Source organism: Myotis davidii, unplaced genomic scaffold (genome assembly GCF_000327345.1).
Source record: "Myotis davidii unplaced genomic scaffold, ASM32734v1 scaffold78, whole genome shotgun sequence".
In the NCBI taxonomy this organism is placed as follows: Eukaryota; Metazoa; Chordata; class Mammalia; order Chiroptera; family Vespertilionidae; genus Myotis; species Myotis davidii.
In genome coordinates this window covers 3606579-3621632 of record NW_006290305.1, presented here as the reverse complement: position 1 = coordinate 3621632, position 15054 = coordinate 3606579, and the positions used below count along the sequence as shown (strand labels likewise).

The window sequence follows — 15054 nt, the reverse complement described above, 5'->3', positions numbered from 1 at the left end:
TCAGCATTTTAAAAAACCCTAACTTAACTCTGGTGCCGTGTCACATACAGAAATTTTTTGATATTTGTAACCACAGTAAAACAAAGACTTATATTTTTGATATTTATTTTATATACTTAAATGCCATTTAACAAAGAAAAATCAACCAAGAAAATGAGTTTGCGTGTCACTTCTGACACGCGTGTCATAGGTTCGCCATCACTGATCTAGGATGATGCATATTCAGGGATCCTGATGGGAAAAAAATCAAACAGTGCCTACAAAATATGCTTAATAGAAACTGTGGCTTTGTTTAAGCAATAATGTCTTGGTCCCTAGCTAAGCTGTTTAAGCTGTGACAAAGACATTCTATAGTAGTTAGAGCTTTGAAAGAGCTTATTTCACACTTGTAAGTAAGATGTAGAACAAATAAGAAATCTGAACCTTACACTATGAGTACCTGATCATTAGTACAATTCTCCGAAACATACCACTTTATGGACTCAACATCCAAATTTTACCTCCACATCAGACAGTATGAATTTCCTGTCTATTATTCATCATGCTGTCTAGACAGTAAGCAAGATATTATACAATTCATTTGGTCATGTCACTAATGAAATCTGAAACTTTCCTGCTGTTACCTCTAATTTTGTATAGAGCAAGGTGCCAAGTTAACCACTGAGTTAACCTGATCTTTATCATTCATTAACTCAGTTTGTATTAGTTATAATGAAACAACTTAGCAAAAGATGAAGGTTCCAAATCAGAACATCTTTTCCTCCGGTCATATTTTGAAAGGAAGAGAAGTTTAATGAAAGATTGCATCATTTTTTTCTAGAAGAAAAATAGATCTCTTCACCAAGCACTTATTAAATGATACCAAATGTGCTTGAATAAAAAAAGGTTAAACTAATTACTTTTCAAATTGGAAGCCAAAGTCCAGCGTGAAGCTCTCAACAGCCAAAGAAATGTAAATCACCTACTTTTGCCACATACACACACATACATATATTAATCTCTAGCTTTTTAAGTTATGCACAGATATTTTGGAAAATCAAACAAAACAGCTAATTTGAATTATTGTATGAGAAAAGTTTAATGAGTAGTGATTACATGATATCACATAGAGGTAAAAGCCTTAGATATAAGAACTTCTCACTTTTCTTCTGGTGGTGTGGAAGTCTGGATACTTGTTATGGACTGATGTTTTTGTCCCCTCAAAATTATATTGAAATCCTAATCCCTAACGTAATGGTATTAGGCGGGGAGGTGAAGCTTTTGGGAAATGAGTAGGTCATTAGCTTGGAGCCCTCATGATGGAATTAGTTTCCTTTTGAAAGGGACCCCCGAGAGCTCTCCCAAGAGAACTGGAGAGAACACAGTGGAAATGGTCATCTATCAACAAAGAAGCAATTACTGACTAGACAATGAGATGCTAGTGCTTTGATCTTGGACTTCCTGGCTTCTAGACCTGTGAGAAATAAATGTGTGTTGTCTAAGCCATCCAATCTGTGGTATTTTGTTATAGCAGACCTCATCTCAACACCTCCCCACCCCACCACACACATGCACATGGACCTGTCCTTTTACTCCTCCAGGTCTGTACTGTATATGTCATTATAATGGCAACTTGTACATAGTAGCTGCTCAAGAAATATTCTTAAATAATTGCAGAAAATGGTAGCATGGAACTCAGTATGTTATATTTTAAGATATTGGTATCTCCTATAAGACCAAGACCACGTCTCCCCAGCCCCCTTCCCCTAGCCTCCAGCATCTTCATAATAATGTGTATTCAACAAATGCCTATTGACATAAAGCATCATAAATGTTGACATGGTGGATTGTGAATAAATGGAAGGTACAGTCACATAAAACTGAGTTCACATCTTGCCTTTGACATTCACTAGCTGTGCGATTTTAGATAAAATACTTAGCACTTTGATTTCGCTTTGGTCATTTGTAAGATGAGGATGGTATACTGTGATGTATGACGTCCCTTCTTCCAGCTAGACGCTCCCCTTTCCTGTAACAATAGCATACATCTCTGGCCATTCCTGTGTGACTCACAGTGCACCCCATGAGGGAAGCATGCTTTTCTGCCCATAGACCTTGAAGTTGGCCATGTGACCTGCTTAGGCAACTGGAAGTGGCATGTGTCCTATCTGAGAAAACGCACCGAGCACCTGGGAACCATTGCCTGCCTTGGCCACAGCAAAACCTCCCAACCACAAGAAAGGCTCAGACCAAGGAAAAGCTCCCTTTCCGCCTGGACCCGTAATGAAGGAAGCACTCAGAGAAGAGCCCCCATCAAGCCACAGCCTTTGCAGCTGCCATTTAATATGAGCAAGAAATGAACCTTCGGTCTTGTAAGTCACTGAGGTATGAGGCTGTTAGCTAACCCACCATGAGTTAGCAGACCCAGATTCTGGAATGTTGGCAGAATTAAATTAACCAGATAATCAAAATATTCATCAGAGAGGCCAGTGGTGATACGTTTTTCACAAATCCATGTTTCTTCCCCCTGTCATGTTCTTTGAAGACCCAAATCTAGCCCAGGAGTGGGCACAGGGTGGAGGTTTGAAAATGTTCAAATGAATGAATAAACTAATAAATTGGGCTTAATTTTAAACACCAAAGTACAGAAACATCCTTTTCCTCTAGTCGTTTCCTGAATATAAATGACTGTGACAAAAATTTTATATCGTAATCTCAAAGTAGCTTTTTTCCCGGGATATCCATATGCAGCCTGAAAGAATGAAAGCAGTTAGCAGCTCAGCTTTCAGGAAGCCAACACAACAACGTGGGAAATCATTAAATAAGAAACCTACACTGTGCACCTCCACATGCAAAAATACTGTACACTTATAAGCTCCAAGCTGACAACACATTGCTAACTCCCAACTAAGGTTTCTTTTCTTTAACTTCATAAACCACGATATTATAGTAAGATGAGATTTGTGGTAATGTTTTATTTTTTCCTTCCTATATGCTTCTTAGAGAGGCAATATAAAGAAATATTTGTCTTGATCTAAATGAATATATATTCAAATTATCCTTTTTATGCTACAGACTCATAACCTTAACTTAAAAACATCAGAAAAACATAGCAGTAACTATAGAAATGAATATCTTTGTTTCTATCATAATTGATTTCTCTTAACCATCCTATTTCTCAGGCATAAGATTTCATACAGGAAAGTATATCACGAAAGAATTATTGGAGTCTAGTTTTTTTCATTATTTCTCTACACTTTATATAACATTACCTAAAAAGATAGCATGCATTTCAATTACACAACTTGTGAATTATACATAAAGGTGGATGATATCCAATTATGTAATAATTGGCCTTAAATTTCTCAAGAAATCTATTCATCCTCCAGATGAAAAGGCCAATAGAAACTAAAATTTAACCCCCCAAAAAAGCTGGGCCAACAGAGAAATGACACAGTAATATTTATTTAAAATGCCATTTATTTATCAAACATTTATTAAATGCCTATTATTTGCCAATCCCTGGGCTGGCACTAGAGGTCAAAAGATGCCCTCAGAAGCATTGGTCCAACATAGAGGGTGGGGCAAAAGGAGGTTTACAGTTGTTCACATGGGAAAAAATAGAGTGTCAGCCTGTGAGCCAAAGGGTCCCAGGTTTGATTCTGGTCTAGAACTCCTCACCAGGTTCTTGATCCCACAGGGATTTTGTCGGAGTAGCTGGTGTCAAACTCAGAACATTAGACTCAGGAGTTTGAGAAGAGAGATTCAGGAAGACTCTATTGTTGATATGAGGGTCATTGAATTAAACAATTGTTCCCACTGACAGAGCCGAGTCGCGTCTTCCTCCCTACACTGTCAAGGATGAGTCAGCTCCGGCCACAGCGGCCCATCCTCCCACCAGCAGCTGCAAGGTGACGATGAAAAGATGGTGGCCTTGGGCTCTTGCCTTCCTCAGAGGCCCCCTCTTTCACAGCACGCTCCAACCATATTTGTGTACGCGTCCCATCAAGGACTCAGTCAGGCACCCACCAAATGTCGGATTAGCTAGCACATGCCAGGCAGTGTCGCGGAACCAGGGGATCAGCACAGCCCCATCCTTCATGCCCAAAGCGGTAGAAACCCAGGAGGAAAGTCTCAATACCGTATGTCCAGTTGCAGAACAGAAAAATGTAAAAAAATGTGACAAGAAGAGGTGGGATCCTAGAAGTAAGTCGTCAGGAAAGTTTCCACAAAAGCAATCATGTCTAAAGCTTGAAGCATGAGGGGCAGCTCCCCACCAAATGGATGCAGGGAGACAAGCCCAACAACAGACAGGCTGTGGGAAGCTCCTCAGCCCCCTAAAGACAAGGCCTTGCCTTTTGAATGACATCTACACAAGGGGGTGAAGGGGGGGGGGTCCTAGGAGTATTTGTGTTTCCCCAAAGCAGGCTGTTTTCCGGGTAATTTCTATTTTAACATATTCTTTGCAGGGGCAAGGTATTTCATTCCACAATCCAAGTAGAGTATCAAATAGAATCAGGTACAATATTGTTAACAGTGATGTAATCTGAGGTACTGTGCTGATTATATAGATTTATTAGGAATAACTTCATTGCTTTTTAACTACAAATGGATGAGAGATCAGTAAAAGATTATTTTTTACTGGGCAGCAATAAGATTTCCCAGAAGGCAGAAACTTTTATTTCTGGTCGCAGGTGACTACGCATAAGCCTATCTATGTCCTTGCTGACACATTTTGTCTCAGATGCAAAGTGTAGCTTTGGAAAGAGAAAACCACGTACAGGCCTTACGCGAAGCTTATGTGATAGATACTCCTGCAGCTTTCTGATATTCTACTTCCTGGCCCTTCCTGCAAGCGTGACGGAGTGACACCTCTCCTTCCCTACAAATCAGCAAGGTGACTTGCTGTGGGCCAGGAACTGTGAGCTGCCACTGCAGGGTGGAAACACTCAAGAATCAGCGTACAATTCTCCCACCTCTCCTCCCACCCGCAGGCAAACTCAGAAGCATCATGTGGAGAGAGAAGTGTGAGAGATTGAAGCCAAACACTGACACACCATGTAGAGGCTGCTCTGCAGAGTTGTCCAGCCTCCTCATCAGATTTCGCACGAGTGAGAGAAAAAAAAAGCACTGAAAATTGGGCCATTCCCTAGCAAACACACTCGTTCAGAACATACTGAGTATTGATGAATTTACAAAGCAATGCCCATCTGCATTGCCTTAACCAAGATTAATGAATATGATTTGGAAATATTTATACTTGTAAGCTTAGGAAATCTGCACAGAAAGCGAAGCTTTCTAACTGAAATGAAAATAGGTTAGACACAGATATTTTTCTCTATCATCAAAATAAAATAACACCATACAACTGAGTCTTCTTTTGTTGTGTAGATATCAACATTGGAGCGCCAGGAGTGGGTGGGGATGTTAGAGGTGGAAACAACAAAGATATAGGAATTTAGATCCTTCCTCTGTAAATTCCTGATATACCCCACTGGGGACAAGGATGATTTTTTTAAGGTGGACATAACCTACTGTCATGAATTCAGCCATGTAAATTGTGACAATGTGTATTTATTCTGAAGCAATGGATATAATCACAAAGTTTCCAGGAAGCGAAAGGCTAAACACCGTCATCTCATGGCAAGCATTACTGCAAGGAGATGGGGAGGGCAGATCCCTAGTTCTTCCTTTCAGTTACAAAATGTACAACAGAGGACATCTTTGCTTTCTTATCCTTGAAGAAAGTGTTGGAGCTTTAGCTGACTCAGTCACTGCATTTCCTTTGGATGTGACCACTTTAAAATAATCTGCTAGCAAACTTAAAAGGACATAGCGAGGAAAGGATCAATATCTCTTACAACGGCTCTAAAGAACCAGAGAGCTTCATTTAAGATATCATTGAAATTCCCTTTAAGATAAAGAAGAGGTTAAACTTGAGAAGAAAAACAGCAGAGCCATATTTGACAGCACTGCTTAATACAGTCTTTGCAACAATAATTGCACAATAACCCCACAGATCAGTATCTGCTCTGTATTTTAACAGAGTTGATGCAACGCAGAGAATACTCTCTGCCCTTGAATGAGAAAACATGGGGCAACATGGAAAGTCACAGGATGACATTTTAACATAATATCTAAAAATCACGATGCTCACCAAACTGAGATGGCAGTTTAAAAACAAAGCATATCCCTTAATAGATTCCTTAGTAATATTTTCACGTGTACATCTATTTCAGGAAACATACACATTTTAGGGAGGCACTATAATATGGAGTTTATACTGTCTGGATTTATTTAAAATATTCATACCATGAGAATAGCCAATAAAACTTGAGATTTGGGACTGTCCTCAGAGATATAGGACTAGAGCAAATGAAACAACACAAAACAGAATTCAGCATGGTTCCGTGTAAAAATCTTAGTCATTGAAACTAGGCAGGGGGAAATAAGGACCCAAGCAATATCATAAGCGGGCGGTACTTAAGCATACAGGTCTGTCAGTCTAACCTGGAAAAAAAAAAATCATTGGCTGGGGGGGGGGGGGGGGGGGGGCGGAGCCAATGTAAGCTGCCTCCCCTCCCTTAGCCCTATCCCCCAACCCCCAACAACACATACAGTTTGGGAAGCTGATTGGTTATTTTGAAAAAGCTTCTGGTTCCTCCCAAGCCTGAGAGTACATAATTCCAAGTGAAAAAAGAAGCTCATTCTCCCTTGCTCAGTGATCTGCACTCTCACCCTTTGGACCGTATCACATGTTCTCCAGCCCAGGAGCACGGACCATGTGGCTCTAATGGCCACTGGGGCCCTTGGCAGATTGTGCAGACTCTGAAGGACCATGAAGCAGAAACTCTGGGCTCTGGCCTTGGCCTTGTTGAAGACACGGTTGTACGTTTTCCATGGCAGCACAGACAGCCATAGGACCTTGGGAAGCCAGGAAGAAAACTCTTTTGATAGTACATCAGAAATAAACCAGGCCACCACACCACAATCTCCATGTGTGGGTGTTTGGAATTCTTTCTTTGCGATCAGCCCAATTTCCATTGACAACAGAAATGCTTAGGCATGATGTGATCTCAACCTTTCACGAAGAGCTAATATCTAATCATTTTAATAATTGGAAAGACATCAATATAAATATAAATTTTCTCTGCACAAAAACTATAGAACTAACAGATGAGGTGAACAACCTATAAGAAAGTAGACTCTAATTCTTAATTCTCTAACTGTACAACTTACCTTTTATCATAGTTTGCAGTTTAAGAAGTGTTTTCAAAAAACTGGCTCCAGTTAATCTTCAAGTTCACTCTGTATTCAGGCAAAGATTTTATAAGGCAAAGCTCTACTTTACAGAGACCAAGTCTCAAGGAGCAAAATGATGACTTACTCAATGGCACAAACTTACTTACTTACTAAAGTAGTGGTAGCAATACCATTGATTTATAATCCATAACGTACTTAGAATAACATAGGACATTAGTATGCTAAAAGTGGAGACATGCTAACGCTGCTTACCTTTCAAAGCCAATCTGCCGAAATGTCTTTTCCCACGTTGAGCCTGCAAGAGAAGAAAGGAACATAAGTAGTGCACATCAAGTATTCTGCTACCTTTGTCCTGTGGTTTTGTTTGTTTGTTGGTTTGCACACTCTCCTAAGCATTTGTTTTAAAATTTAAAATTTGTTTTAAATTTAAGTGGAGACTTTGTTTCCCCTAGGATGCATCACTGCTTTCTTCTAGTCCCCAAATGGCCTTTTAGAGAACATTCTACATCCGGAGTTAATGGGACAAATCTGTACCTACTTACCTGTGGTAAGGCAGTAGCCCACTAACTCATTCTCTAAACATCTGCATTTGGTTCAGAATAATATGAGAAAAACTCTCCTGACAAAAATAATTAAACAGTTTATTCTAACCCGTACTCTCTAAACTTCAACTTTTACTTTCGTGTAGCATATTGAAAGCTAGAGGACACTGTAGGGTAGCAAAATTTTCCACCTCAGAATGTGTCTCTTTATCATGAGGATTATTTTAGGCTAATTATGAAAGGACAGAACAGGCCTGATAGCTGCGTCCCTAACCCCTCTTCCAAGAAAAAGCCGCAGAATGTATCAGTGACTCAGCCTGCCCTTATCTCGGCCAATGGGAAAGTGGGGGAAACTAGCCCAAGGCCAAAAGTATGCTAGCCACCCCACTGTCTTGGTGTAAACCAGACCCTAGCTGCACCCTGCCCTTGAGTCACTAGCCCCCGGCCCTCACTCAACCAACTGGAATCGGCCAAATCAGTGGTCAGAGTGTGCCCCCACCCCCTGACCCCAAGCCCTATAAATTCTTTGTTCTCTTGGAACACCGGGCTCTCTCTCTCTCGCACCCTATCGCTGCGTTGGTAGGGGAGGCAGAGGGACCAAGCCCCGGGCTTAAATAAAGACTCTATGCTTTTGCATCGGACTCAGTGCTCCCTAGTGATGTCCTTTGGGGGATCTTGAAATCTGGGCATAACAATTATTTGTAAGAAACAGAGATTATAGGAAGTTTTTCTTTTTACCTCCCCCTTAACTGACTAAAGTAGTTTAGATACAGGTGCCTATACCAGAAAAAGAGCTATAACAAAGAGAACATCAGAAAGAGTTCTCTGCATTTGTTTAACTGACATTTTCTCTTCCCTGCCCGCCATGAATGGCCTTCTACCCTGTGAACTCTCATGCCTATACCAATTGCCTGACTATCTGGGAGCCTCATACTTTGGAATGCCCATTTTATTAAATTAAATTGATTTTTCTCCTGTTAATTTATATTATGCTTATTAGACCAGCCAGGGAACCTAAAAGGATAGAGTAAAACTTTTTCTTCCCCAAACAATACTCTGAATTTCCAACTCATTATGCCCCATGCCTTTATCTCACTAGGGTTGAAACACAGGATTAACATTTAATGTTTTAAGCTAAATATTTTAACCAGAAATATCCTGAATGCAGAAATGCTATTTTAAGTGGCATGATTTGAAGAGTAGTATATGCAACTCCACAGAACACAGCTAGGTATAAAAAATGTTTTTATATAAAAATTAAAGGTTTGTGCTTAACCCATAGTTTCACATTTTCATGATGTCCAGTCAGTTGCAAAAATATTTTAATTTCAGTTACTATTTCAAGTAAACACCCATGTATCCCTAAATTTATATGTTGTGCTTTGTACTAGTTGCTTGATAATCACAGCAGATAATTACTCCCTTTCTGTACAATTTAGTTCTGTAAACAGGAAGTGGTAGATTCAGCACTGGTCTCCAGGGGCAGCTGAAAAGCTACCCTGCTTCTTTTCCTAAAGTCACAATGAACTAGGTGCTTATATGTCTTTCTGAGAGCTCTGCCTCACAGGCTTTGTGATCAGTGTCTCCTAAACATTAGGCAGACTTTCTGGAAAGATGGGAGATTATGCAGTAGTAGTTTCCTTTTTGAGGACTCAACCAGTCCCAAGAGAGCACAAACATGCTGCTTCCCCATACTCCTTGGCTACGATAGAGCATTTTAGATAATTATTCATAAATAATAAAGGACTAAATATCAGATAGGAATTAGACAAACACACACACACACACACACACACACACACACAAATTTAAAGCAGATGCGGGTTTACCTGCTTGGATCAAGTCACTCTTATCTAACTGAATTCCAATACACTTTGCTGAGCAGGAGTACATGATATGGAATTTTAGTTAATCAACTCAAGATTTTCTGATGGCTCTGCGCCCAGGTGAGTGTACCCCATCTGAATGTTATCTATCCTGTGAGTCACATGCAAAACAATTAAGAATCTCTATTTCAGGATTTCTTTGAAGATGATGACACTAGTCCCCTAGGAGTCTAGCAATTAAGAGACTGGCGAAGAATACATACCTGACTCAGAAACCACATTGTATTCCAGGGCAGCTGGCAACTGCCCGGCCCAAATTAAGAAGCAGGAGAGATTGAGTCTCCTGCCAAGTGAGAACCAGACATTCTGAGCACAGACCAAGTGGGAAGGCTCCAGGAGAAGGTGGGGTGCGGGTGGGTGGGGAGTGGGCTTAGATGCTACTTTTCTTGACGTTTCTTACTTTCAGTGAGAAACAAAGCACCTTTTAAATTTTTCTACATTTGCATATTCCTAGATTTTCTTCTGTACATTCCTAAATTAATTTTAAGCACAATTTTTAAGAAAACCTCTTTTTAATAGACTAGATTTATTATCAAAATAAAACAAGAGTAAATGACTTTGCTATATTGCACTATCAGACTTTTAGATCATGAAACTTTAATTAAGAAATAGGTTCTATCTTATTGCGGAGAAACGTAAACTTATTCATGCAGGCAGAACAAGTTATAAGTGTTTGGTGCAAGACTTCCAGAAATCCTTAGAATAAACATTAAGGCACCCAACCAAGCATAATACAGACAATGAAACAACTTCATTCTAGTCACTAGAAATCAATTTAATTGATAATTTGAGCATCTTATGTACCACAGGCATCCATCATTGCTTGCTATTGATAATCTGGTAAGCATCGCAATATGTTAGGTATCAAACTGAATATATTAAAATATGGTTTCTGCCCTCAAATGGCACATACCCTAGAGCAGCCGTGGGCAAACTACGGAACCATAGGCCGGATCTGGCCCGTTTGAAATGAATAAAACTATTGAAAAAAAAGACCGTACCCTTTTATGTAATGATGTTTACTTTGAATTTATATTAGTTCACACAAACACTCCATCCATGCTTTGTTCTGGCCCTCCGGTCCAGTTTAAGAACCCATTGTGGCCCTCGAGTCAAAAAGTTTGCCCACCCCTGCCCTAGAGGGTTAAGTCTTTATGTCTTTTGTGAGCACTTAGTCATGATGAAAGGAGAAATGCACAATAAATGGTACAGACATATTCAGATCCTTTGGCACCAAGAATATTTTTGGCAGCCCATTATTCAGTTGCTGGGGAATTCTTTTAAAGCCATTAGCCATGTTTTACATGGTAAGGTAATATTACTCTCCTTTGCCAGAGCAGTCCAACATGGAGAGAAAACAAAGGGAGGGAGCTGGCAGACTTTCTTGATTTAACACTTTTTAAATGAGATTTAGAATACGGACAAGTCTGAAGCACATGACATTCTTCAGGAAAAATCAAACAACAGCAACAACGACAAAAAGGAAAATATGGAACATAGAGAGATGGATATGATCCATAAGAGGGATTTTCCCTTTGCGTCTTAGATGCAGTTAGAAATGACTGTGATTCTTCAGTTTTTAAAATTGCCCTTCATAGCACAGCCATCCCCCAAACAGAACTAAAACCGTTGTGGTGGGTCACAAAGACCAGAGGCTGGAAACAAACCGTGGACTGAATGTCATGCAGTCTAGGGAGCAAGGTCCAGGACCTATCCCCTGTGTGTGCCAGGTGACAAACTACCCCTTTGCACTGACAGTCCCAGCACTCCCAGAGGAACTACCACGCCAAAGGGTAGGGCATTTCTTCCTCGAGGCATCAACATCTGCCCCTTCACAAAATGAGCAAAGCTCCATCTGTCCGTTCTCATGCTCTCCCTACCCGCTCCTTCCCTTCTGCATCCCATCTACCTATCAGCTTCTGTCAGCTCCATGCCCCCTTCTTCCCATCACAGAAAGAAGTTATGGATGGAAACTTCCTTTCTTTGGGAACTACTTTCCCCAGGCCCAGAAGCTTCTGTGGGGGCTCCTGGTCATATTACCTCTCCTTCACTGGCTACAGAGGCAGGGCCGGCTGGCCACTCCTCACAGCACCCTATCTCCCAGGCCACAAGGATCAGAAAGGGCACATGATAGGCTAGTTCAGGCCAGGATGGACCCTTTCCCAGCCGGATGACCTAACTCCCAGGAAGCTCTCTCTGCTGGCCTACCAGAGAGCCAGGATCATGGGCGCCCAGGCCTGAGAATATTCACATAGTGGCCCTGTTTCCACCACATGGAGAAAGCTGTGTAAGAGGAAAGAGGGGACCCCTGAGCAGAGGTAGCCCGGAGAGAGAGGAGGGGCTCCTGATGGCATCCCTGTTTGGTCCAGGTGCCCCTGATGCCCTCGCCTTTCCTGTCGCTCCAGTGATGAGACAGCAAAAATAATCTGCATGTTTAGTTTAGTCTCATGTCTAGCTTTAAGCCTGACATTTGTATCTCAAAGAGCACTACTAAATATGAACAATAAAAATAAGATTTTAGCCAAAACCGGTTTGGCTCAGTGGATGGAGCGTCGGCTTGCGGACTGAGGGGTCCCGGGTTTGATTCCGGTCAAGGGCATGTGCCTGGGTTGCGGGCACATCTCTGGTGGGGCATGTGCAGGAAGCAGCTGATCGACGTTTCTCTCTCATCGATGTTTCTAGCTCTCTATCTCTCTCCCTTCCTCTCTGTGAAAAATCAATAAAATATATTTTAAAAAAATAAGATTTTAACAACACATTGAGCATCCATATTTTAGGTGGGAATATAAATATTTTAAATAAATCCTAGATGATTTTAACCATATTTTATATCAAGAGAGTGAACATTCTCCCCCAAATTGACATGGCAATAAAAACAGCTTGCAGTTCATGCTAACTTCCTGTCTATTCGCTAATATAGTCCTTCCAAATGCTCCATAAAGTCAGGACTATTATCACGTGCCCTTTGCAGGTGGGAAAACTCTGGGTAGAGGGTCAGGACGCCATAGCCAATGCTCTTGACTTCTTTACTCCTTGTTCTGTCATATGTTGGGGGCTGATATTGTTGACCTCTCTTCCTTCTTCATTTTCCTTTTCTTATTCTCCTTCCTAACATTTGCCTCTTGCCACAATCTGGCTACAATATGGAATTAAAAATTTTTTTTTAATTTCAAAGAATTTTTATGTCTGATTATTAATTTTGGAATATGGGGGTACCTATAGGAGAAGTTATCTGTCATCAAACGTCTTCTTCCACCACCTTCCTTTATCTAGGACCTATGAGTCTCCTGTGTTAATTTTGTTTAACACTCAGCACACCCAGCAGGAGCTCAACGGTACAAACACCCATAGGCCGAGGAAGGCCATGCACCAAAATATGTAACCTGCAAATGACAGGACAGGGCTGATTATGTTTCCTTGTTCTAATTTTTCTGTAGTAGTGGTTTAAAATTACAGGGCTTTGGCCCTGGCCCGGTGGCTCAGTTGGTTGGAGCATCGCTTACACCAGAAAGGTTGCGGGTTTGATCCCAGGTGGGGGCGTGTACAGGAGGCAGCCGATCCTTGTTTCTCTTTCATATTGTGCGCTCTATCTCTCTCTCTCTGTCTCCCCCCTCTTCCTCTGTCTCTAAAATCAATAAATATATCCTTGGGTGGAAAAAAAAATAAAATTACAAGGCTTTGCTACCAGGCATCTGTGTGCTAACAGCTCTGCCTCTGGTCATCTGTTTTCCTTAGACAAGTCACTCTTGTATCTTTTTCTTTAATGTAACCTTAAGTGGTTTTCAACAAGTCCCTTTCCATTTATAATTTTATTTTGTTCATAAATGTTATTGAAAATGCAAAACTTTCTATCTTTATGTTATAAATTGCTTGCTCGCTTTATTATCATGTTTCCTTTATTGATTACTTTTATCAATAATTCTTTCAATCAACTTGTTGCTCAAATTCTATTACACAAAAAAGGTAACGATTTTTTCTCTGGGTTTGCAGTGGTAAAACTGGTCAGATGAGGCACAGATTTTCTTTTAATTGAACATTTTTACACCACGTCTGTCTTAGACATTGAGGGCCACTGGAACTTGGGTCTGCACGTCTGAGTGTTTTTTTTTTCTTCAAAATAATAAGAAAGGGACTAATAATTCATGGAATTAGTAGGTTTTTGCCAGCAAATTCCTATAAAAAAATGAAAGTATTTTCACATATTGTAGGGGCTGCCAAGCAGTTAAACATGCAACCTGCATAGACATTGGTGATGAAACACTCAAATGTCAGGAATTACGCCACTTACAAGTTTTCTGGTGGAAGCTTTATTTACATTATTTTTAACTCTTAAAAGGAAAACATTTTCATATCCAATCCGAGTCAAGATTTTACCAGGCATTGAATGTTGAACATAACGTGAAATTTTTAAGAGAAAAAAAAATCAACCAATAGTGACATTTTACTTTGCAAATATTAAGATGCACTTCTGTTGAGTTGTAGTTGAAACCTTTTAAACTCCATAAATGGCTGCTCTAATAGATGATATGTGCCCAAGTAAAGCAAATTTCCCAGCTAACGAACAATTTCATCATTTTGGGTTAAATTGTGAGATCTGTAAATTTTTCAGAGTCTTAATTCCCAGATGAGATTTGTCATTAATGGGTTAAAGGTAATTGTAAAAGACAGCAGTAAGGAAAAAAATTCATTCTTCACCATCTCTTAATTAACAATGTACGTATTAAATTAAATTAAATTATATATATATATATACATATATATATATATATATTTAAAGCATCATATTCACCTCTACTTAATACTCTTGTTTTATAATGTCCATTGTCTTCTGCTATGATCTTTAGGATCTGGATGACAATCCTTTGTGTATGTGGCACATTAAGTTGCATACTTTGGTTTTCAACCCCATTTATACTTTGTCAGTTCTTTTCATGTGTTCTAATTTTTCATCATCTAAGGGTGATCACCTCATTTTTCCTTATTTGTAAAATAAAATAATCATTACAAAACATTAATATACTTACATTTTTAAAATATATTTTTATTGATTTCAGAGAGGATGGGAGAAGGAGAGAGCGATAGAAACATCAGTGATGAATTTGCAACGGCATGGATGGAACTGGAGAGCATTATGCTAAGTGAAATGAGCCAGTCAATGAAAGAAAAATACCACATGACCTCACTTTGATTTCACAATATTGTTGACTATATTTACTATGTTTTCCTTTACATCCCAGTGACTATTTTTTAACTACCAATTTGTAGTTCTTTTTTTAAAAAAATATTTTTATTGATTTCAGAGAGACAGGAAGGGAGAGATAGTAACATCAATGATGAGAGAGAATCACCTATTGGCTGCCTCCTACATGACCCCAACTGGGGAT

The 15054-nt window shown here is 39.9% G+C and overlaps 1 protein-coding gene across 1 annotated transcript in view; it reads right to left on the bottom strand.

Moving 5' to 3' along the window:
• The window catches only part of PIEZO2 (piezo type mechanosensitive ion channel component 2), a 336655-nt gene that overhangs the window by 163860 nt on the left and 157741 nt on the right, over positions 1-15054 (bottom strand). The window contains exon 5 of the mRNA XM_015563603.1: positions 7495-7537. Within this exon, the coding sequence (XP_015419089.1) occupies positions 7495-7537 (43 nt within the window). The remainder of the gene's footprint in view (positions 1-7494; positions 7538-15054) is intronic.